Source organism: Cervus canadensis, chromosome 29 (genome assembly GCF_019320065.1).
Source record: "Cervus canadensis isolate Bull #8, Minnesota chromosome 29, ASM1932006v1, whole genome shotgun sequence".
Classification (NCBI taxonomy): domain Eukaryota; kingdom Metazoa; phylum Chordata; class Mammalia; order Artiodactyla; family Cervidae; genus Cervus; species Cervus canadensis.
In genome coordinates this window covers 44,465,619-44,488,436 of record NC_057414.1, presented here as the reverse complement: position 1 = coordinate 44,488,436, position 22,818 = coordinate 44,465,619, and the positions used below count along the sequence as shown (strand labels likewise).

The window sequence follows — 22,818 nt, the reverse complement described above, 5'->3', positions numbered from 1 at the left end:
TGGAGCACTCCAGCACTCTTCTGGTTACTGTCTGCAAAGCACATCGTTTTCCTTCCTTTCACTAGTATCTTTTGTTTGTACCTTTTATTAATCTACAGTGTCTTTTGAACAAAGTTATTTAGTTGGATCATGCCTTTTTTTTAACCCATTCTGCCAATCTGTCTTTTAATTCCAGGGCTTAATTCATTTATATTTAAGATAATCACTAATAAGGTAGGATTTACATCTGCGATTTTGCTATGTTTTCTAATGTCTGTCATGTTCCTGCATTCTTCCACTGCCTTCTTTTGTACTGCATGCATGCTAAGTCACTTCAGTCATGTCCAATTTTGCAACTCTATGAACTATAGTCCTCCAGGCTCCTCTGTCCATAGGATTCTCCAGGCAAGAATATTGGAGTGGGTTGCCATGCCCTCCTCCAGGGGATCTTCCCTACCCAAGGATCGAACCCGTGTCTCCTGCATTGTCAGGCAAGTTCTTTACCACTAGTGCCATCTAGGAAGCAGAAGTGCTTTTCAGCACACCAGTTCAATTCCCTGTTTCTTCTTACTATTTATTTATTTATTAGTTACTTTCCTAGTAGCTGCCTGGGGATCATAATTAACACTTAAAACAATCTAGTGTGATTAATATAAATTTAATTTTAGGGAATTCCCTGGCAATCCAGTGGTTTGGACTTAGCACTTTCACTGCCATGGCCTGGGTTCAACCCCTGGTTAAGGAACTAAGATCCTACAAGCCATGTCGCATGGCCAAAAGAAAAACTTTAATAGTATAGAGAAATTCTGTTCCAATATAGCTCTGTTCCTTCCCTCCTCCTGTGTGGTAGTTTTGTCATACAAATTACACATTTAAACACTACAAGATCATCAGTATAATTTTATTTGGGCTTCCCTTGTGGCTCAGCTGGTAAAAAATCCGCCTGCAACGTGGGAGACCTGGGTTGGATCCCGGGTTGGGAGGATCCCCTGGAGGAGGGAACGGCTCCCCACTCCAGTATTCTAGCCTAGAGAATTCCATGGACTTCTAATTTTACTCCACTGTAGTTGGTGAACACACTTTGTATGGTTTCAATCCTTTAAAATTTGAGGATTTTTTTTAATGGCTTAACATACAGTCTATTCTGAAGAATGTCCCCTGTGCACCTGAGAATTTTGTTTAAACTATATTAAAATTAGTTATAAACTACTGTTTTATGCAGTTTTCTTTTAAGTCAGGTAGGAGACCAAAAATTACAAAAATATAATGTCTTTTAGATTTTCCCATGCAGCTGTCTTTACCACTGCTCTCTACTTCTGCGTGTATTCTGCCCCCGAGTGTCTCCTCACTGTGCCTGACCATCCCCTTCAGCATTTTTTAAATTAACTTGTCTTAGCTGTGCTGGGTCATCCTGCTGCATGCAGGCTTTCCCTAGCCGCAGCAGGCAGGGGCTTCTCTCCAGCTGCACTGAGCAGGCTTCTCATTGCTGTGGCTTCTCTCGTGGCACAGCATGGGGCATGCAAGCTCAGGAGTGGTGCACGGGCTTAACTGCTCCTCAGCAAGTGGGAGCCTCCCAGACCATGGATCGAACCTGTGTCCCCTGCATTGGCAGGTAGATTCCTAACCGCTGGACCACCAGGGAAGTTTTCCCTTTAATATTTATTGCAGCACAGGTCTCCTAGGAACAAATTTCCTCATTCTTGCTTATTTAGCAATATCTTAATTTCATTTATGAAAAATGGTTTTGTGTGTTAAAAAAGCACAAAAGAGATCTCACTTTGCCGACAAAGGTCCATATAGTGAAAGCAATGGTTTGTCCAGTAGTCATGTACGGATGTGAGACTTGGGACTATAAAGAAGGCTGAGTGCAGAAGAATTGATGCTTTCAAGTTGTGGTGCTGGATCTTGAGAGTCCTTTGGACTGCAAGGAGATCAGACCAGTCAATCCGAAGGAAATCAACTCTGAATATTCATTGGAAGGACTGATGCTGAAGCTGAAGCTCCAATACTCTGGCTACCTGATGCAAAGAACCGACTCACTGGAAAAGACCCTGATGCTGGGAAAGATTGAAAGCAAAAGGAGAAGGGGAGGGCAGAGGATGAGATGGTTGGATGGCATCACTGACTCAACAGACATGAATCTGAGCAAGCTCCAGGAGACAGGAAGCACAGAGGAGCCTGGCGCGCTGCGGTCCGTGGGGTAGCAGAATCAGACAGGACTCAGCGACCGAACAACAACAGTGCACTTTACGGTGCCCCACAGGCCTCTACAGCCCTGTTCACTTTTCTTCTTTCTTTTTGCTTGCTTTTCCTCAACTGCATCTGTGCTTACCTTGATTTACATCTTATAATTAGAGTAAAAATCCTATTCCCAAATTCACTGATTTCTTTCTTGTGCCAGTTCAAATCTACTCTTGAGTCCCTCTAGTGAATTTTTCATTTTTCACAGTTATTGTCTTTTCAACTCCAGAATTTCTATTTGATGTTTTTTTTAAATAGTGTCTACCTTTTTACTGATAGCTTCTACTTGGTGAGATATCACTTTCATGTATTAATTATTTGGAAATAGTTTATTTTAGTTCTTTGAACACATTTATAATAGACAATTTAAAGTCCTTATCGAGTATTATTAAACCTAGCGTCTGGGCCCTTTCAAGGACAGTCGCTATGGACTACAGTTTCCCTGTGTAAAGACCACAGTTTCCTATTTCTTTGCACATCTCATCAGTTCTTACTGAAAACTGGTATTTCAGACAATACACTGGGGCCACCCTGCAGTTCAGACTGTCCCCTTCCCCAGGGACTGCTGTTGCTACTGTTACTGGTTCAGGACTTTCCTGTAACGTCTGTAATTCCCCACAGTTTACAGCCAGCCTGAGTCACTGCTCAGTTAGCTCAGGGATTTCTTTAAATGTGTTGACTAGTGAGTGTCCTGGATGCCGCCAGGACTTGTGGACATGTTGAGGCGCACCTTCAGCCCTCAGGCAGGTACCCTCCGCCTTCAGCTCTCTCTGTGCAGGACTCAGGACTAAACCTCGTGAGAGGCCAGGGCCCCGTGCGCAGCCCTGCCTTGCGCGCCTTCAAGATCCGCAGGAGTCTGTCAGAGCTGCTCAGAGCCCAGGCCGCAGACACTCCCACTGTCTCAACCACACTCTTTGCCCCGAGCTGTGACAGTAACAAAGACACAGGGTGGGCTCCTCCCGGTCAGCTCTGCAAATGGGCTCTCCAGAGAGCCAGAGGCCAGTCAGTCACACCGCTCTGAGGAGAGGACTCCTGAGGGACCCCAGATCCAATCTGGGCCTTCCAAGAGCTGCAAGGCCACGGCCATGGCTGTAAGATGTGGCTCTCAGCGACCCAAGTCATGGCAGAGGAGAATCACAAAAAGTCAAGTTGGAGGTTCAGCAGTTTTTCTTGAATAAATCGTCCTGAGATTATGTCAATGTTTAGTTTATTTGCAGAGCTCCAACACAGTTGATTTTGACCATTTTTACCAGAGTTTTCACTGCTTTTACAGACGAGTGGATTTACAAGGTCCTCACTCTACCATCCTTTTGAATGGCATTTCTGCTGCACAATTCCAGCCACTATGAGTAAACAGTGCTTTCCTACTCACGCCCCTGGCAGTTCTGACTCCTGGATCCCAATATCCACCCTGCCTTTCCACTCCTCCTGCCTTGATGCCTGCCATCTCCTCCAGACCAGAGCAATCAACCTAACTGGCTTCCCTGCCTCAAACTTCATCTAAAATCATCCTCTGCATTCAAAATTACTATTCTACTAATAAAAGGTAAATTGTAAAGCATCATTCTGCTGTTTAAGACACGTCAACGGCCCCCACCCAACAGAGGAGGTGTGCGCGGACCAGCTCCAGCGGCTGCCACGCTGAGCGCTCCCATCGCGTCCCCCGCCTGCCCGCACGGCTCATTCCGGGACCCCCACAATCCCCGCCGTGTCCCGCTGCCACTCACGCCCCTCTGTGGCGCTCCTCCCGCTTCCTGCACCCTGCAGCTCAGAAAGGCCGCCCGAGCGTGACCCACGCCACCACGCCTGGCCACCCTCTCCGGACCATCGCTGGCCCTCCCTGAGGAGCTGATGACCCTGGTTTTCACTACTCACCTCACACACTCACCACTCTGGCTACAAGGGCTCGGCCCCTCTAGGGGAAAGGCCGCATCTCATCACCCTCAGCGTTTAGCACACGAGGAAGAACAGCCTCTGCACAAGGCCTCTCCCTGTCTCCCACTTCCAGGACCCCAACCTCACCTCCGATCTACCTTCCTCTGGGTGCGCTCCGCGGCAGCCGCGCACCCTCCTGCTGTCTCTTCCACACGCGGACGATCGCCCCACAAAGGCCTCATACCTGCTGTCCCCTCCAACAAGGGCATGGCCCAGTGCCTTCCAGCCTGCTCAACTGCTACCTTCAGAGCAAGACCAGCCCTGGCCACCTGGCCTGAAGTGGAGAACCCACAGCCCTGTGTCCCCCACCACCTCCTCACCCTCACGTTTCCCTCTTGTACGTCCTGTCTTCAGACATATGACACAACTTTTTATTTTGTTTCCACCCACCAGAATGTAAGCTCCACAGGAGTGGGCAGTTCTGCGTTTTTCAGTCACGGCTATATCCCCGGGTGCCCAGCAGGTGCCCGGTGAGGAATGCACACGCCGCTGCATGTGCCCCATGACCGCAGCAGCTATCCTGCACTCGCAACGGTCCCCAGGGCTTTCAAGCGAGTGAGCTAGGAAACAAGTAACGTCACTGATCCCCGGAAGGGCCACCGGAGCAGGTGACGCTCTCACCTCCAGTGGGGAGTTCTCCCGCAAGGCTTCGGTCCCTGAGCCCGTCCTATTGGGGCCTGGTCCACTCTGCTCCAGGACACTCAGAACCTTCATTGCCGCCAGCACGTCCCACCTCAGCTAGAACACCTCCCACCTCCCACTCAGGCCTCCTCTGAGGCCGAGACCTTCACGTACAGGGGGACCTGTCACTCGCCTGACTCTTCAGCAGCCTCCCACACGAAACCTCAGAGAGCGCAGACAGCCTGCAGGGAAGGGCCCGCCCTCTACGCTCCGGCGCCCAGGGCTCCCAGGTCCTGGAGCGGGGCCACATCGGTGACTCAGCCCAGCCTGCTCCCTCCAGACCCAGCTCACGTGCTATGTCCTCAGAGAGGCCCTCTGTGAACACCCTACCTGACGCACGCTCCCTTCCGTGCTCCACCACGATGGCATATATTCTAAAAATATTTCTAGTTTCAAAAGTTTGAGCTCAGGGTTAAAAGTAACTCTTTGAAAAGTTAGGAATCCAAACTCTCCTGACTGATTCATTATCAGCGATTACAGAATCCACTGACATCCCCACAAAGACAGACTTCCATTTACCACGTTCCATCACCAGCAAGAAACTGCCTCGATACCACAGGTCACACCTGTGAGACAGATCCTCCCAAGACCCTGTCGCCCTGCCCTGACCTCTGGGGCCCGGAGCACTGTGAACCAAGCCCCAGGAAGCAGCTGTTCTGTGAACAGAGAACAAGCCCACCCACTTGCTGCTTGAGTCAGAAGTAAAGTAAGAGCCACAGAATCCCAGGTTCTCTCAGAAATTCTACTAGAAACTCATGTCAAACATGTCTAGTGAGAACCACCCACCCAAACTTAAGTTCACAATAAAAGGTATTATCACTCCAATTAGGAATCAAAGGTAAGAGTACATAAAGCCACATTATTCTTTCCCAACACCTTCCCTCAGGGAGCAATTAATCCACGGCATAAATAATGGCCATTAAGGTGATGAAGGTCCACATCGTGTGTGTGTGTGTGTGTGTGTGTATGCGCGCGTGTGTGTAATATATGAAGGTCTGCATGGGTGTGTGTGTGCGTGCGTGTGTGTAATATATGAAGGTCTGCATGGGTGTGTGTGTGCGTGTGTGTAATATATGAAGGTCTGCATGGGTGTGTGTGTGCGTGTGTGTAATACACGAAGGTCGGCATGGTGTGTGTGTGTGTCTGTGTGTGTGTAATACACAAAATTAGTCCAAAGCTTATTTAAAAGGAGAAAATTATGATGAGAGTGGCTACCACCACAATTCTGGACGCTGGAAAGAGACCATGGTTATGGACTCAGTCTAACAGAGCAAGCTGGACTCCAGCCGCCCGCAGGAGGAAGGACCAGTGAGAATCCAGTCTTCGTCAGAGAGCTCGACAGGCTCAGGACCGGAAGATGCCTCGGGGCGGGGGCCCTGGGGGCCGGGGTGGAAGATTCGCAGGGAGCAGCAGCCGCGCCCCCAGCCCGGCCCCCCTAAATCCCAGCAGAAGACAACAGGCTACCCCCCACAAAAGCAGGAGCACAGAGCTGCAGGCCTGGTGACACCACCACGCGCTGGAGGGAGGCTGAGGAAAGCACAGCTGAGTGACAGACCCCAGAGCAGTGAGACGCCCCTGCCCAGAACAACCAGCCGCAACCAGCTCCCCACGCCCGCCCGCCCGCCGAGCAGGAAGGGAGCCGGAACTTCTCTGACCAAGACAGAGAAGACGACTGACACGGCTTCCCTCATGAGAGAGAGACCCTCACCCCTCACCCCTCACCCCTTGGCCCACAGCGGGGCCTCTGCCGGAGCCCTACCCGTGCTGGCCATCACTGGTCCATGTGATGGCCAGACACTGACCACGAGGCATCCCGGACCATCTCACAGCACAAGCCAGAGACGGACAGACACAAACCTACAGAAAAAGAATTCAGACCAAAGGGGCAACGCAGAGGAGGAAACCCCAAAACAGTAGATATTCTCACACAAATAGAAGAAAATACACCTTCAAGAACCAGATGCCAGCAACAAAGCAGCACTCCGACAAGAAAAAAGCCCTCGAGGGGAAGGGAAAGGTCAACCAGGAGTCTGGGGTTAATGTGCACACAGTGCTATACATAAAGTGGATAACTAAGAAGGGAGGGGTCAACCAGGAGTCTGGGGTTAACGTGTACACACTGCTATACATAAAGTGGACAACTAAGAAGGGAAGGGTCAACCAGGAGTCTGGGATTAATGTGCACACACTGCTATACATAAAGTGGACAACTAAGAAGGACCTACTGCACAGCCCAGCAAACTCGACTCAAGGTTTTGTAATGACTGATAAGGGAAAAGAAGCCTTAAAAAATAGATAGACATGTATGTATAACTGAATCACTGTGCTATACACCTGAAACTAACACAGCATTGTACATCAACTACACTTCAATTTAAAAAAGAGAGAAAGCCCTCAAAATGTGCAGGAAAGGGAACTCTCGTCCACTGTTGATGGGAAAGGAAACTGGTGCAGCACCCATGGAAAACAGTTACTACATGATCTGGCAAGCCCAGTCCTGGACACACACCCAGAAAAACTCCAATTCAAAAAGATACATGCACCCCAATGTCCACAGCAGCATTATGTGCAACAGCCAAGACATGGAAGCAACCTAAGTATTCACTGACAGATGACTAGATAAAGAATATATACATTCTTTATGAATATGGCATGGAAGTGAAGTGAAGTGAAAGTCGCTCAGTCGTGTCCGACTCTTTGTGACCACATGGACTATACAGTCCATGGAATTCTCCAGGCCAGAATACTGGAGTGGGGGGCCTTTCCCTTCTCCAGGGGATCTTTCCAACCCAGGGATCGAATCCAGGTCTCCCGCATTGCAGGCGGATCTTTACCAGCTGAGCCAGCAGGGAAGCCCTGAGTATGGTATATTCACATACATATATATAGATACACACACACACGCATGCGTAAGGTACATTCTTTATGAATATGCTGTATAAGTATGTATATACATACACACATACTACTCAGCCATAAAAAGAATGAGCTAATGCCATTTGCAGCAACATGAATAGACTGAGATTATCATACTAAGTGAAGTCAAACAGAAAAAGAAAAATATCATGTGATATCACTTATATGTGGAATCTAAAATAATACAAATGAACTTATTTATAAAACAAAAACAGAACTTCTTTGGTGGTACACTGGGTAAGAATCTGCCTGCCAAAGCAGAGAACAAGAGTTCAATCTCTGGTCCAGGAAGACACCAGATGCTGCGGAGCAGCTAAGCCCACAGCACAGGTGCTGAGCCCGCGCCAGGCCGGCAAGCCCCGACTCCTGAGCCCGCGCCGCGGTCTGCGAGCCCCGACTCCTGAGCCCCGACTCCTGAGCCCGCGCCGCGGTCTGCGAGCCCCGACTCCTGAGCCCCGACTCCTGAGCCCGCGCCGCGGTCTGCGAGCCCCGACTCCTGAGCCCGCGCCGCGGTCTGCGAGCCCGGCCCCTGAGCCCCGACTCCTGAGCCCGCACCGCGGTCTGCGAGCCCGGCCCCTGAGCCCCGACTCCTGAGCCCGCTCCGCGGTCTGCGAGCCCGGCCCCTGAGCCCCGACTCCTGAGCCCGCGCCGCGGTGCGAGCCCGGCCCCTGAGCCCCGACTCCTGAGCCCGCGCCGCGGTTCTGCGAGCCCCGACTCCTGAGCCCGCGCCGCGGTCTGCGAGCCCGGCCCCTGAGCCCCGACTCCTGAGCCCGCGCCGCGGTCTGCGAGCCCCGACTCCTGAGCCCCGGACTCCTGAGCCCGCCGCCGCACGGTCTGCGAGCCCGGCCCCTGAAGCCCCGAACTCCTGAGGCCCGCGCCCGTGGTCTGCGAGCCCGGCCCCTGAGCCCCGACTCCTGAGCCCGCACCGCGGTCTGCGAGCCCGGCCCCTGAGCCCCGACTCCTGAGCCCGCTCCGCGGTCTGCGAGCCCGGCCCCTGAGCCCCGACTCCTGAGCCCGCGCCGCGGTCTGCGAGCCCGGCCCCTGAGCCCCGACTCCTGAGCCCGCGCCGCGGTCTGCGAGCCCCGACTCCTGAGCCCCGACTCCTGAGCCCGCGCCGCGGTCTGCGAGCCCCGACTGCTGAGCCCCGACTGCTGAGCCCGCGCCGCGGTCTGCGAGCCCCGACTGCTGATCCCCCTCCCCGTCTGCGAGCCCGGCCCTTGAGCCCGTCTCCTGAGCCCGCGCCGCGGTCTGCGAGGCCCCGGACTTCCTGAGCCCGCGCCGCCGGTCTGCGAGCCCCGATCTCTCTGAGCCCCGACATCCTTGCAGCCTCCACGCTCCCAAGCCCGACTAAACTGGAGCCCGCGCCGCGAGTCTGCGAGGCCCGGCCATCCTGAGCCCCGACTCCTGAGCCCCACCGCGGTGCTGCGACCCGACCCTGAGCCCCGACTCCTGAGCCGCCCGCCTCCCCCGACTCTGAGCCCGCACCGCGGTCTGCGACCCCGACTCCTAGCCCGCACCCGGTTCTGCAGCCCGGCCCTTGAGCCCCGACTCCTGACCGCACCTGCGGTCGTCATCCCCGACTCCTGAGCCTCCCCATCCCCGACCGCGGTCTGCGAGCCCCGACCCATCCCAACCCCCCCGCGCGAGCCCGCGGCCCCTCTAGCCCCGACTCCTGAAGCCCGCGCCGCGGTTGCGAGCCCGCCCGGTATCCCTGACCTGAGCCGCCGCCGGGTCTGCGAGCCCCGACTCCTGAGCCCGCGCCGCGGTCCGCGAGCCCGGCCCCTGAGCCCCGACTCCTGAGCCCGCGCCGCGGTCCGCGAGCCCCGACTCCTGAGCCCGCGCCGCGGTCTGCGAGCCCGGCCCCTGAGCCCCGACTCCTGAGCCCGCGCCGCGGTCTGCGAGCCCCGACTCCTGAGCCCCGACTCCTGAGCCCGCGCCGCGGTCTGCGAGCCCCGACTGCTGAGCCCCGACTGCTGAGCCCGCGCCGCGGTCTGCGAGCCCCGACTGCTGAGCCTGTGCACCGAGAGCCTGTGCTCCTCAAGCAGAGAAGCCACTGCAGTGAGAGCTGCGTGCAGCAACAAAGGCCCCGCAGAGCCAAGAACAAATAAAATAAATAAATGCTTTCTGATGAGTCAAACCATTATCATTCTCAGCTAAGAATAATATTTTCATACAGTAATTAAACGCTATAGATGAATTAAATTAAAAACCATAGCAACCTAGATGCCCATCAGCAGACGAATGGATAAGGAAGCTATGGTACATATACACAATGGAATATTACTCAGCCATTAAAAAGAATACATTTGAATCAGTTCTAGTAAGATGGATGAAACTGGAGCCCATTATACAGAGTGAAGTAAGCCAGAAAGATAAACACCAATACAGTATACTAACGCATATATATGGAATTTTAAAAGATGGTAATGATAACCCTATATGCAGGACAGAAAAAGAGACAGAGATGTATAGAACAGACTTTGGGACTCTGTGGGAGAAGGCGAGGGTGGGATGATCTGAGAGAACAGCATTGAAACATGTATACTATCAAGTGTGAAACAAATCGCCAGCCCAGGTTGGATGTATGAGACAAGTGATCAGGGCTGGTGCACTGGGAAGATTCAGAGGGATGGGATGGGGAAGGAGGTGGGAGGCGGGGATCAGGATGGGGAACACATGTAAATCCATGGCTGATTCATGTCAATGTATGGCAAAAACCACTACAATATTGTAAAGTAATTAGCCTCCAACTAATAAAATAAATGGGAAAAAAAAAAAAAAACTGTGACACATCAGAGCATGGGAAAAGGAAAGCTTAGGTAAGTTAATTCCTCATCTTCCACAGTAAGAAGTCAATAAATAATGGCTAAATGGAGAAAAACACCCATGACTGATATGCAATTTAGCATATAATTTAGAATAAGTAATCACATTTTTTAAGTAAATATCAGAAGAGATGGCTGTGAAATGAAAATAACTGACTTAAGTTTAGGAATGAGGGAATGGGGTGAGGGTCAACTATTTTATAATTTAATGGGATGGCAACCCACTCCAGTATGCTTGCCTGGAGAATTCCGTGAACAGAGGAACCTGGCGGGCTACAGTCCATGGGGTCAATAAGAGTCAAGACACAAATGAGTGACTAACCCTTTCTTAAACTATATCCTTGATTTTGTTTTTCATTTCTTTAAACATTTATTTAGGGACAAGTAACTAGCAAAAATTAATATAATTGGGAAGATCCACCCAAATACCTACTATGACACTACTCCCTCCCCGCCATACAGGATGAATGACCCCCACAACCCTAACTGTGGCGCCTTAGAAGATCTGGTCCCCCAGAGTCGCTGCTCCAACAGTCACACTCCCCACGCTCCAAAGCAGGGACCCCCATCCTCGCAGCTCTAGTGGGCAACTAGATCAGGCGAGCAAATTCTGAGCCCCACCGCCCTGCCCAGGCACTACGACCCACTCTCTGCCCCTCTCGGCCCTCACCCCATCCCAGCCAGTCCCCACCCATCAGGTAAACCGCGCCTGACCCGCCTCCTCCATCGGAGCACTTGCTGGCAAAACAGCTCCCCTTCTGCCCTGGCCTGTCATTCCTGGTCTACCTCCCCACCCCCTAGGGGTCCTCACCTTTCTCACCTGGCCCAGAGGCTCCTAACCGTCTTCCCTCCTGTCTCCCCAAAGCCAAGTCCTTCCTCTGCTCACCTGCCCTGGCTCAGCTACAAGATCCCGCCACGCACCCCCACCCTCCTCCAGCTCTGAAGAGCAGGCACAGCAGCCTACCCACCCACCCACCAGCATTCCAAGGAACCTGACCCCCAGCCTCCCGACCCACACCGCAAGCCCCTTCTATTTTCCCCTACATTCCCCTCAACACAGTATGTGTGCACACGTGTTCTGTCACTAAATCGTGTCTGACTCTGCGACCCCAGGGACTATAGCCCACCAGGCTCCTCTGTCCATGGGATTTCCCAGGCAAGAAGAGTGGAGTGGACCATTTTCTTCTCCAGGGGATCTTCCTGACCCAGGGATCAAACTCCTGTGTCTCCTGCATTGGCAGGTGAATTCTTTACCACTGAGCCACCTGGGAAGCCCCAACACTGAATACAATGCAGTGTATTTTAAACGTACTTATTTTATGTCTACCTCACTGGGATATAAGCCACACGAGGGCACTCTTGGTCGGTTTTTCTGTTCAATGTATGAAATATGCACCCAGGAATTTGCTGAACAAATGAATTAATCTTAAAAAAGCACTCTTGACCCAATCGTGATAGGCAGAATGCTCCCAAAGACACTCACACCCCAATCCTAGGACCCCATGAGTCTACGGATGTCCTCCTAAACCTGAGGTGCCCCGGGAGACCTGAGGGAGCGGTCAGGGAGACCCAGGTCTGGAGATGGACTGGCTGGGGGGCGCGGGGAGGAGAGCAGGAGAAGAAAGGTGGGCGGTCTCCAGGAGGGACTGAGGCTCTGGGAGACGCAGGCCGAGCGCCTGCTGCCAGGCTGCGCCCGCTTGGCACAGCTGTGCCCGCTTCCAATCAAAAAGGGCACGCCCATGTCAGAGCAGCCTTCGGGGTCTCCACCTCCTCCCTCCCCTCTCTGCCGCAAAGCTAGGCGGAGACTCCCGTTTCCCAGTTGTTCTGGAAACCGCCCATCAGGCCCCCTGCCCAGTCCTCTCCTGTGACCCCCTGGCCAGCCCTCCTGCCTGGCCCAGGTTGCCTGATGGCTGCAGCACATCTGGAGCTCTGGCCATCCTCCTGGAGAGTTGGCTCAGCAACGCGCTGCAGAGGAGAGGTCTGGAGCCCCAGTTGCTTGGGTCTGGGTCCTCAGGGACCATTTCAGGAGCAGTGCCTGGGCCTCCTTTGCCTCCGCTCCTCTCTCCAGAAAACAGGGAGCACCTCAGTACCTGCTGTGAGGTATCACCGTGAAGATCAGCTGCGTAAACAGAGGTAAAGCTTCTGTGACGATCGCCACTCCTTCCATCAGCTTCCAGCTCAGATTCGAGTCTCGTGGTTTAACATGCCACCTACACACAACGCCGCCGTCCGCTCACCTCCGAATTCCAGCCTTGGGATCCAAACACACACTCAACATCTCTCCCAAACCTACTGCCATAAACAGGGTCAGGATCTACCTTCCCACTTCAGGCAATAAAAACCTGAACAAAATATAGGAAACAATAGTTTTCAGACACTGGACAACAGACTATGGAAGACAGCAGTCACTGAGAGGATACCTCTCAGGTGACTGAGTGGAGAGGAGCCTCACCACTTCCCTGGGGAGGGGAGACCCAAACAGAGCCCCGATCCCCGAGCTCCCTGAAGCGTGGGGCAGGCACAGGAGACCAGGCGCACTCCTGTGAGAGCAGATACACAGAGTAACGCGGACGTCAGTTCTGTCTGCTCTCACAGAACTTAAGTCTCTGAAAGAACAGGGACTGTGTCCCTTCGGTTACGCACTGAATCCCCGATGCCTAAGATAATGCCCAGCACGCAATGGGCACCAACAGATTTCTCAAATGAACGAATGAATGGAACAATTATGTCAAAAAATACAGTCCAGAAAAACAAAGAAATAAATTTTTAAATACACACCTTTAAAACACCCTTCACTCTTGGAGTTGTATCAAAACTATTACAAAACAAGAATGTAATATGAAAACAGTATCTTCTTGGCTACTTACACAGCAGATTTACGTCAGATCTACAGTAAACGCTGCATCGGAGAGCACACATCAGACAAACATCAGCCCCAACAGAACAGCACCTCGTGTCCCTCTGTGACCAGCTTTCCCAAGACAGTCTAGGAGGCTGTGGACACAGGACCTACAACCCATCCACGGAAGGCAGCCTCAGAAAGGCCAGGCCTCGGGAACTGGACTCAGCAGCACAGACCTGCCAGCCCTCCAGTCCTGCTCCACCCCCGAGCCAGGGAGGCCAGGGAGCTGCTCCAGACGAAGACGACTCAGGCCACAGGTGAGCGGTGAGAGCCGAAGTCTGGACGGGGAACTGACTGACCGGAAGCCGTGTGCTAGAGCCCCTGAGTCTGTGAGGGGTGCATCCAGGGCAGGGGCCCGCGGAAGGCGCCCTGCAGATGCATTCGAGCCTCCATCCACCACAGGCCGCACTGCGACCGAGCACCCGCCGCATCACCGGAGGCTCCGCTCTCACAGGCACAGCGAGGGTCAGAAGAAGGTTCTGGTCGGGTAGCACCATACAAGACACACCCCCCTCACAGTAACCGGCCAGAAAAAGCTGTTTTTCAATAGCAATAAATGCAATCCATAAGTATTCCAAAATATTCATTTTATTGCTCTATTTTTCCCACTGTGCTTCAAAAGACTATTCAGTATCAATGCAGTCCCCTTTTTCAGTGCTGTTTAAACTGCAACACAAACACGTAATTGCCCTCCCAACCCCACCACAGGAAGGACGACCTTAGGAAAAGCAGAGCAGGATCCCCACACAGCGCCTGACCCCACCTTAAGGAGCTCAAGGTGCTCTAAGTACACTGAACACCTAATCCTCACAACACCCTTCTGCTGCCATCAGAAGGGACTTTAAAGGGGAAAAAAAGACACTGCAGTGCAAAACAGAAGCCAAGCAACCCAATTTGGATTTGGTCTTCACACTTTTAAGCAATCCTGCAGATGAGGGCAGGTGGAAAGGATCACACAAAGGAAACACCTCAAATACAAGGATGGGTGAACACAAAACCCCTTCAAGTTTCACAGAGTGAGGGAGGGGGTAGATGTTTTACTTTCCTTTTTTTTTTTTTGCCTATGCTGTATGACTTGCAGGATCTGAGTTCCCGGACCAGGGATGTAACCCAGGCCATCAGCGGTGACAGCACCAAGCTCTTTCTATCCACTGTACTGCTGGGGGATTCCCTCACTGGGTTTAAATTTGAGGAAAAATGAAGACTCCCAGCTGTCTTGGGCCACAATTTGCAAAAGTGAGAAAGAAAAAGGGACAGAATCAGGATCCGACTCCAAACACTGGCCAGACGCCCCTGCCTTAATGAGCAGGTCCAATCCTCAGCCAGCCACTCCCCCTGCCCAGGGCCAGGAGTGAGCCGGGGAAGAGGCGTCGGCCAGAAAGGAGCACAGGCCAGTGCGGGCACCTCACTGCCCTCCTTAAACCTGGAGCACCCCACTCACACAGCTGCCGAGGGCAGACCGCTGGCCCAGCCCACACCGTGCGCTCCCACGTCTCACCAGCGGCTCCCCCAGCAGCCCGAGCCCCCGCCCTCGAGCGCACGGCAGGGTTGCCCAGCAGGGACTGCACCCCAAGGGCATGCTGCGCGGGCGAGGCCGAGCCTGCCTCTTCCCTTTCTGGCACCGCACGTTGGCCCCACACCCACGTCGGCCTCCGAGGCACTGCTTTAAGTCGGGCGCTTCCTCCCGACAGGTTCTCTATTCCACGCATCCTGGCATCCCTCACAGCCCTCCCTCCACACAGAGGGCAAGGGCTGACCTCAGCACACAGCCCCAGCTCCCCACCACGAGCGAACACCCACTGCAAGCCAGCCTGAAATTCTCCTCCTAGGCAAGCGACTCACATTGCTTTCCATGACATCTCACCGGTGTCAATTTTCATCCCAAAGTCATGAAGACTCTGAAGAAGGCCAACGCCAGCATCAGTGAGCCCAGTTTTATGGTCTGACCCCTCAGACATCCTGTGACCTAGTGAAAACTGCTCATTTTTTCTTCTAATGAGTATCTCTCAATTCGTTTGGTAAGCTGATGGTGAAGTGACTTCCCTTTCCTCCATGCTGCACCCATGGGAGCTGACAGAAGCCACGGGCTCTCTAACTCCCCCTGTGGGGTCCACCAAGCCCAGTGCCGACCAGAGGGAGGGACGCATTGCTGCACACGCTCCCTTCATTTCCTCACACAGAGCAGGGTAGGGAGCAAGGACCAGACAGGCTTCGAGGGAAAAAGATGCTCCACAGGGCCTCAGGCAAACACGCAGTGCTCCCAGGCAGACTCGCACTCCCTGCTTTGGGTGCCAAGCATCTGTGACCCTCTATTACTCCCTCTGCCCCCTCCCCAGACCCCCGCTCTCCGACCTGGGGGCTCCCTCAGAGCAAGGACCCACCTCCTCCACCCTGTCTACCTAGTCCCCCAACTCTGCGGACGTAGACAGGAGCTCACCTCCCATGTGTTGTCTGCAAGCACCTCTGGGGCTGGGAGCTTCATAGTCAGCTGCTCAGAACCCCAGCGGTGTTTCACACAACAGGCCCAGACGCTACCCTTTAACTGAAACCTGAGGCCCATGCTGTCCAGAACTCAGAACCGCTCAGCCTCTTGGAGAAAGCCAGCACATGACCGGGGCCACGGCCCCCACGTGTTCTGTTCACCGGGAGGGGACCACCTAGAGCTTCACGGCAGCACTGCAACCAGACAGGTTTGCCACAGACTCACAAAGACTTTCCCTCCTTGGAGCCTCCGAAGCTTTGAAATCCGAACTAAGGGAGGCTGACCTCGCACCCAAGACCTGCAAGTGACATCCAAGGAACGAGAGCCCTGCTGCTCAGAGCTCCCACCAGAGCCCCTAGGTCCGCTCACAGTAAGGCCAAGTGCCTCTTCCCACTGCACTCCTGAACCTTACCCTTGGGTCTGACCCTGTTTGACTTTTTTAAAGCCAAGAAATGCCACTTAATCCCCAAAAGACGGTCTTTCCAATAACTTCACAACTATAAAATCCTGACACATGTTACTGCCAAAAAATAAATAAACGAATGGAGTGAAAATCATTTTAAGAGGAAAGAGAGGTAATGCTGAGTATCTGGCTGGAGAATACACTTTTCACCAGGGCACCTCGACATCTCAGAGAGGAAACAGAGAGGAGCCAGGAGGACACAGTGGGGACACAGGGACTTCCTGGAAGCCGCAACGCGGTCAGACCAAAGACTTCCTTCCTCTTCCAGCCTAGAGGTCCGTCCCGTCCCCAAGCCTTGGCACAAACTTGCTAAATCAGTTTCTAAGGAATATAAATTATGCATAAGAGTGCAAAAGGAAATATGCAACAAGAGCACTTTTTTCAAAGAGTCAGCATTTTTCAAATGTACAGACAAGATTAAACTGAACCTTACTTAAAAAAACTTTAAAAAGTTAAAATGCAGACTGACCATCCCTGATTCTGATCTTTACTACTACCCAGGAAAATCAAGTGCTAACCCTATGTTTCATTTTAACATTGAAGTTTTACACTGAATTTAAATTTTCATGTCCAATTTATGACTCATAACAAATGAAATTTTACAAACAAGTAAAATTTTTTAAACTTTAGTCATGCTACAATTCAAAGGAGTGCCCAGTTTCAGCGAAGTTATTACCAACAGAAACGGGGGGGGGGGGGGGCGTGGAATCGAGCTCCGTGGTGACCACAGGACGGGCACGGCCAGTCATCCTCAGTTAAATCACTGCGCCTGCAGGAAAACCACATGCTTTCTCCAAGAACACGGAAATTGTTTTTGGCCAAATGGCTAATTACATCTGTCCACTTGAATCCCTTCATCTGAGTGAGTGCCAGGAGGAATTAAATAAAAAGCCTCCAAGCACCGCTGAAGTGTCTCCACTCATCTGTGCAGCCCTAGCTTCCACCACCGCGTGCGTGGAGGAGCAAATGGCATTTTCCCGGCCACTGGCAACATGGCGGGTTCTACAAGAATGAAGTCTCATCGCTCCTCTCCCTCAGCACGGTCCTGGTTACTCTGTAGTCAGTTCTGACGTTTTCAGCAGGTTCTACATCTGGAGCAATGTTCTAGAATCAACAAGTCAATCCGTAAAGCTCCTCCGCTGATACTATCATATGTGCAAAAGCAAACAAAAGTTCCCAAACAACCAAATAAACAGCAAATAGCCATTATTTTACCAGTTTCAGCAGTTCTTTCCTTTTGTTTGCTGTTTGTTGTTTTGGCCACTCCATGCAGCCTGTGGGATCTTAGTCCCTGACCAGGGATAGAACCCGTGCCCCCTGCATTGGGAGGGCAGAGTCTTAACCAGTGGACCACTAACGAAGGCCCAGATCCTTCCTTTTGACTTCAGTGCCTGAATGGATGGCCCTCCAGGGACTGTGCCAGTGAGAAAAGCCAGCCTCACTCAGCAGGTCACACACTGCACGGCATCCTTGAGAGGTGACGCAGAGACGGAGAACACAGGAGTGGCTGGGGCAGAGGCTGACCACACGATGTGGCACAAGAGGGCTTTGTGATGGTGAAACAGCTCTGTATCTTCTCCGAGGTGGGGTTACATGAAGCTGTACCTGAGGAAAGCACACAGACCTTGGGACTTCTCTGGCAGTCCAGTGGTTAGGACTCCTCGCTTTCACTGCGGAGGGCCCTGATGGGGGAACTAAGAGTCCGCAAGCCTTGTGGTGCAGCCAAAAAAAAGTACACAGACCTACACACACATACACACACGCCCTCATGCACACGCACATACATCCTGCATACAACACTTGAGAAATGTGACTACCCCGAGCGTCAGTTTCTTGGTGTTGAAGCTATACTGTCATGAGAGGGGGGAGACAGCTGAGGAATGCTGGGGCCTCCCTGCCCATTTCTTTGCAACTTCCTATGACTCCATATTTATTTCTGAATAAAGAAATTATTTTGCAACTAGGACTAAATAAAAGGAATAGAATGTTTTTAACAACATATTTAAAAACGATCGAGAGAAACAGTTCATGAACTCCCACACACCAAATTCACTGAGTCAAATTTAGCTGGCTGAAGTCAGTAAGACAGGACCAAGTTAGTGTATGAGGCACAGAGCTGGCTTGCTACCTGGGCCACAAAGCTACACGGAGCAGCAGGACTCGGGCACGCTCAGGCCCGGCAGCATCACCTGAGGCAGAGCTGGCGCTAGTTCAGTTCAGTGGCTCCGTCGTGTCCGGCTCTGCAACGCCACGAACCGCAGCACGCCAGGCCTCCCTGTCCATCACCAATTCCCGGAGTCCACCCAAACCCATGTCCATCGAGTTGGTGATGCCATCCACCCTTCTCATCCTCTGTCGTCCCCTTCTCCTCCTGCCCTCAATCTTTCCCAGCATCAGGGTCTTCTCCAGTGAGTCAACTCTTCGCATCAGGTGGCCAAAGTATTGGAATTTCAGCTTCAACATCAGTCCTTCCAAAGAACACCCAGGACTGATCTCCTTTAGGATGGACTGGTTGGATCTCCTTGCAGTCCAAGGGACTCTCAAGAGTCTTCTCCAACACCACAGTTCAAAAGCATCAATTCTTCGGCACTCAGCCTTCCTTATAGTCCAACCCTCACATCCATACATGACCACTGGAAAAACCATAGCCTTGACTAGACGGACCTTTGTTGGCAAAGTAATGTCCCTGCTTTTTATTATGCTGTCTGGGTTGGTCATAACTTTCCTTCCAAGGAGCAAGCGTCTTTTAATTTCATGGCTGCAATCACCATCTGCAGTGATTTTGGAACCCAGAAAAATAAAGTCAGCCACTGTGTCCACTGTTTCCCTATCTATTTGCCATGAAGTGATGGGACCGGATGCCATGATCTTAGTTTCCTGAACGTTGAGCTTTAAGCCAACTTTTTCACTCTCCTCTTTCATCAAGAAGCTCTTTAGTTCTTCCTCACTTTCTGCCATAAGGGTGGTGTCATCTGCATATCTGAGATTATTGATATTTCTCCCCGCAATCTTGATTCCAGCTTGTGCTTCCTCCAGCCCAGCGTTTCTCGTGATATACTCTGCTATAAGTTAAATAAGCAGGGTGACAATATACAGCCTTGATGTACTCCTTTCCCAATTTGGAACCAGTCTGTTGTTCCATGTCCAGTTCTAACTGTTGCTTCCTGACCTGCATACAGGTTTCTCAAGAGGCAGGTCAGGTGGTCTGGTATTCCCAATCTCTTTCAGAATTTTCCACAGTTTATTGTGATCCTAAAGGGGGACATTTAAGAGACCACATCATGCAGAAAGGTAAAGGAAGCCACAATTTTAGAGCTGAAACACTTCAGAGATACTTCAGCTACACACCCACTGTCCGTGTCTGCAGGGGAGATGGAGCTCTGCGGCTGTGGGTCCAGGTACCCTCTCTGCACAGGGGTCACTCTCATGACAGGAAAGCAGAGCCACAAGCAGAGGAAACGGGGACCCCTCACCTGCCACCGAGGGCTCAAGCTCAGAGCAGCTCTGACCAGGCGGCAGGCTCTCAGGTCGGACCTCCTCCTCCTCCCTGCTGTGCCCATGGTTCACCGGGCCTGGCCAGAACAGGCCCCGGATCACTCCCAGGGGAGAGCTCTGCACTCGCCTACTCAGCTACTGGGTGACCGTCCCACACGGACACGGCGTGTGGCCCCCACCCTGTGGGGCTTCCAGGGCGGGGCAGGGCGGGGACAGAGAGCCACGAACTGCCCACGCTGTCCTGACAGGAGAGGACAGCCTCGAGGCTGATGAGGGGTAGCAAGGTGCGGTGGGAAAGCTGGTTTTGAGGAGAGGGCCACGTTAAACAGAGGCCTGAGCCCACCCCTGGCCCTCCGAAGGATTAGGCACTTCTTACAGCAGCTCCTTCACTGAAGACACTGTCTAATTCACTGCTCCACACCAGCTGCTCAGGGCCCAGAGTGGGGATGCCCCCCAGAGCAACAGCTGGAAACATTTCTGGTTGTCACAACTGAAGCATTTAGAAGGTAGAGGCCACAGGAGAGAGTCACACAAGTGATCAGTCTCAAATGCCACAGGGCAGAGGTGGAGAAAGTCTGTCTATACTCAGTCGACAAACCAAAATCTCACGCTGTGGCAGACCCAGCACAGAACACATCTAGTTAGGAGAACTAGTCTACAAAACTGAGAAAAGGGATTTCAAGCTCAATGACCCGCCCAAAGCAATTTTCTTCCACAAAGAAAGGACAGATGTCAAGGTTAATTTAAGGCAGCTGAGCCCTGGCCCAAGGGTCTCCTGAAGCAGCAACACACCCACATTTAGCTTTACAAGACACATTACCACTATGCATATTATTATCTAGAAAATCACATTACACAGCAAAGGAGGACAAAAGGATACTGCCCTACTTGTAAAAGCGCAGACCTCAGGATGTGTTTCCACGTGGATTTCTTGCAGAAAAGGGGAAGGAAAAGAAGATCGAACCTTCCCCAGTCTGGGTCCTTCATCCCAGTGTAAGGAAGTGAGGCGATCAAGGGAGGGCTCCGGACAACAGCACAAACCAGCAGGTGGTTACACGCATTTTTTAAAAATATACAGTGAACCTCAACCACTCTAATCCACAAATGTCTGGTGGGTAAAAAATGAGAATTAAAGCCAGACAAGAAACTGGTCTTGTGTGTTTTACTTCTTAATTAAATAAAAGGAAAAGTGAAGTCGCTCAGTTGTGTCCAACTCCTTGCCACCCCATGGACCTGCCAGCCTCCTCCACCCATTGGATTTTCCAGGCAAGAACAGTGGAGTGGGTTGCCATTTCCTTTGCCAGAGGACCTTCCTGACCCAGGAATCGAACCCTGGTCTCCCACACCACAGGCAGACTCTTTACCATCTGAGCCACAGGGAAGCCCAAACGAAGGGAACATTACCTGAAAATCAACAGGAGTTTCTGCACACCAAAGTTAAATGTTATGGTGGAGGAACGGTGCACCCCCGCCTCCGGCCGTGTTCACCTTTCCGTGCGGATTTTTCCACGCTGTGAGGGGCACACGTCGCTGAGAACGCGGTCCCTGACCGAAGACAGCGGGCAGAGCAGCATTTCCCCTAGGCCATCCCACCCCACCGCCCGGGGCCGATTCCCTGGGAACGAGTCACTTTAATCAGGGCCTAACAGGCCGCCAGGACCCGGGCCAAGCAGCTGCTTCCCCGCAAGACGCGGGTTTCGCTACTCCCACTCCCAGTGAAAAATGCACACTATTCTGGAAAACGCTGGGTTAAATGCTCCATTACTAGAAAGACGGCTCGGGGTGACATCATGCTGGGGAGGGGCGGCTTCGCCAGAAGCCCCTCAGCGGAGCCAGGCCCCTCGAGCGGGTGCTGAACGCTGCCCGCACCCCGGACCCCAACCCCAGGCCCCCCGCCCTCCAAGTCCGCGCCCCGGACTCCACCCCCAACCCGAGGACCCCCGCCCGCCAGGTCTGCGCCCGGGAGCCCAGCCCCAATCCCAGGACCCCCGGCCGGGACCCTAGCCCCAACTTCAGGACCCCCGCCCTCCAAGTCCGCGCCGGGGACCCCAGCCCCCAACCCCAGGACCCCTGCCCTCCAAGTCCGCGCCCCGGACTCCACCCCCAACCCGAGGACCCCTGCCCGCCAGGTCCGCGCCCCGACCCCAGCCCCGAACCCCAGGACCCCCGCCCGCCAGGTCCGCGCCCCGACCCCAGCCCCAACCCCAGGACGCTAGCCCTCCATGTCCGCGCCCCGGACCCCAGCCTCCGAAGGCCACTGCCGGCCAGCCCTTCACCCCGGCCTGCGCCCCCGCCCCCCGCAGGCCGGTCCGGCGCCCAGCCACTCACAGTTGCGGATATCCGAGATGAAGACCGCCAGGCCCCGCATCCCGTCCCCCTTCGACACGGCCGGCATCTTCGGGCCTGGGGAGCGGCCTGGGCTGGCGGGCCCTGCGAAGGAGAGGGCAGCGGGCCGCAGGAGCGGGAGCCGGGAGGAGCCGCCTCAGCCCAGTCGCCTCAGGCTCCAGCACCGCTGTCGGGGCCGCCGCGCGCGCGCGCGCACGCACGCACGCTCGCTCGCGCGGCGACCGACGGCGGCCGGGGCGCGGGGGCGAGCACGTCGGCAGCGGGCGCGCACAGCCGGGCGGCGGCCCCGGGAGACTTGCGCCGCGGGAGGGCCCGGCGGAGGCGAGAGAGCGCAGGCCTCCGCGGCCGCGCGACTCGCTCCCCCCGGCTCCACCGCGCAGAATCCTCACCGCCCGACCCCCGCCGGGAACCCCCACCGCCAGCCGCCCCATCCCGCCGCCCCGCCTCCGCCCCCTCTCACCGCCCTCCCCGCCCGGCTCTGGGGGCGCTTGCCGCCGGCCTCCCGCGGGGAACCTGTCCCCACCCAGAGCTCTGGGGCCAGCTGTCCGTCACC

The 22,818-nt window shown here is 53.7% G+C and overlaps 1 protein-coding gene across 4 annotated transcripts in view; it reads right to left on the bottom strand.

Moving 5' to 3' along the window:
* AP2A2 (adaptor related protein complex 2 subunit alpha 2) overlaps positions 1–22,459 on the bottom strand; it is a 73,936-nt gene extending 51,477 nt beyond the window's left edge. For 2 of the 4 annotated variants that reach the window (XM_043451432.1, XM_043451433.1), the window contains exon 1: positions 22,248–22,457. In XM_043451432.1, the coding sequence (XP_043307367.1) occupies positions 22,248–22,314 (67 nt within the window). In that variant the 5' untranslated portion in view covers positions 22,315–22,457. Of the gene's footprint in view, positions 1–22,247 lie in introns of all 4 variants that reach the window. The other 2 variants (XM_043451430.1, XM_043451431.1) reach the window with 2 other exon arrangements.
* Between the last annotated feature and the right edge of the window lie 359 nt (positions 22,460–22,818).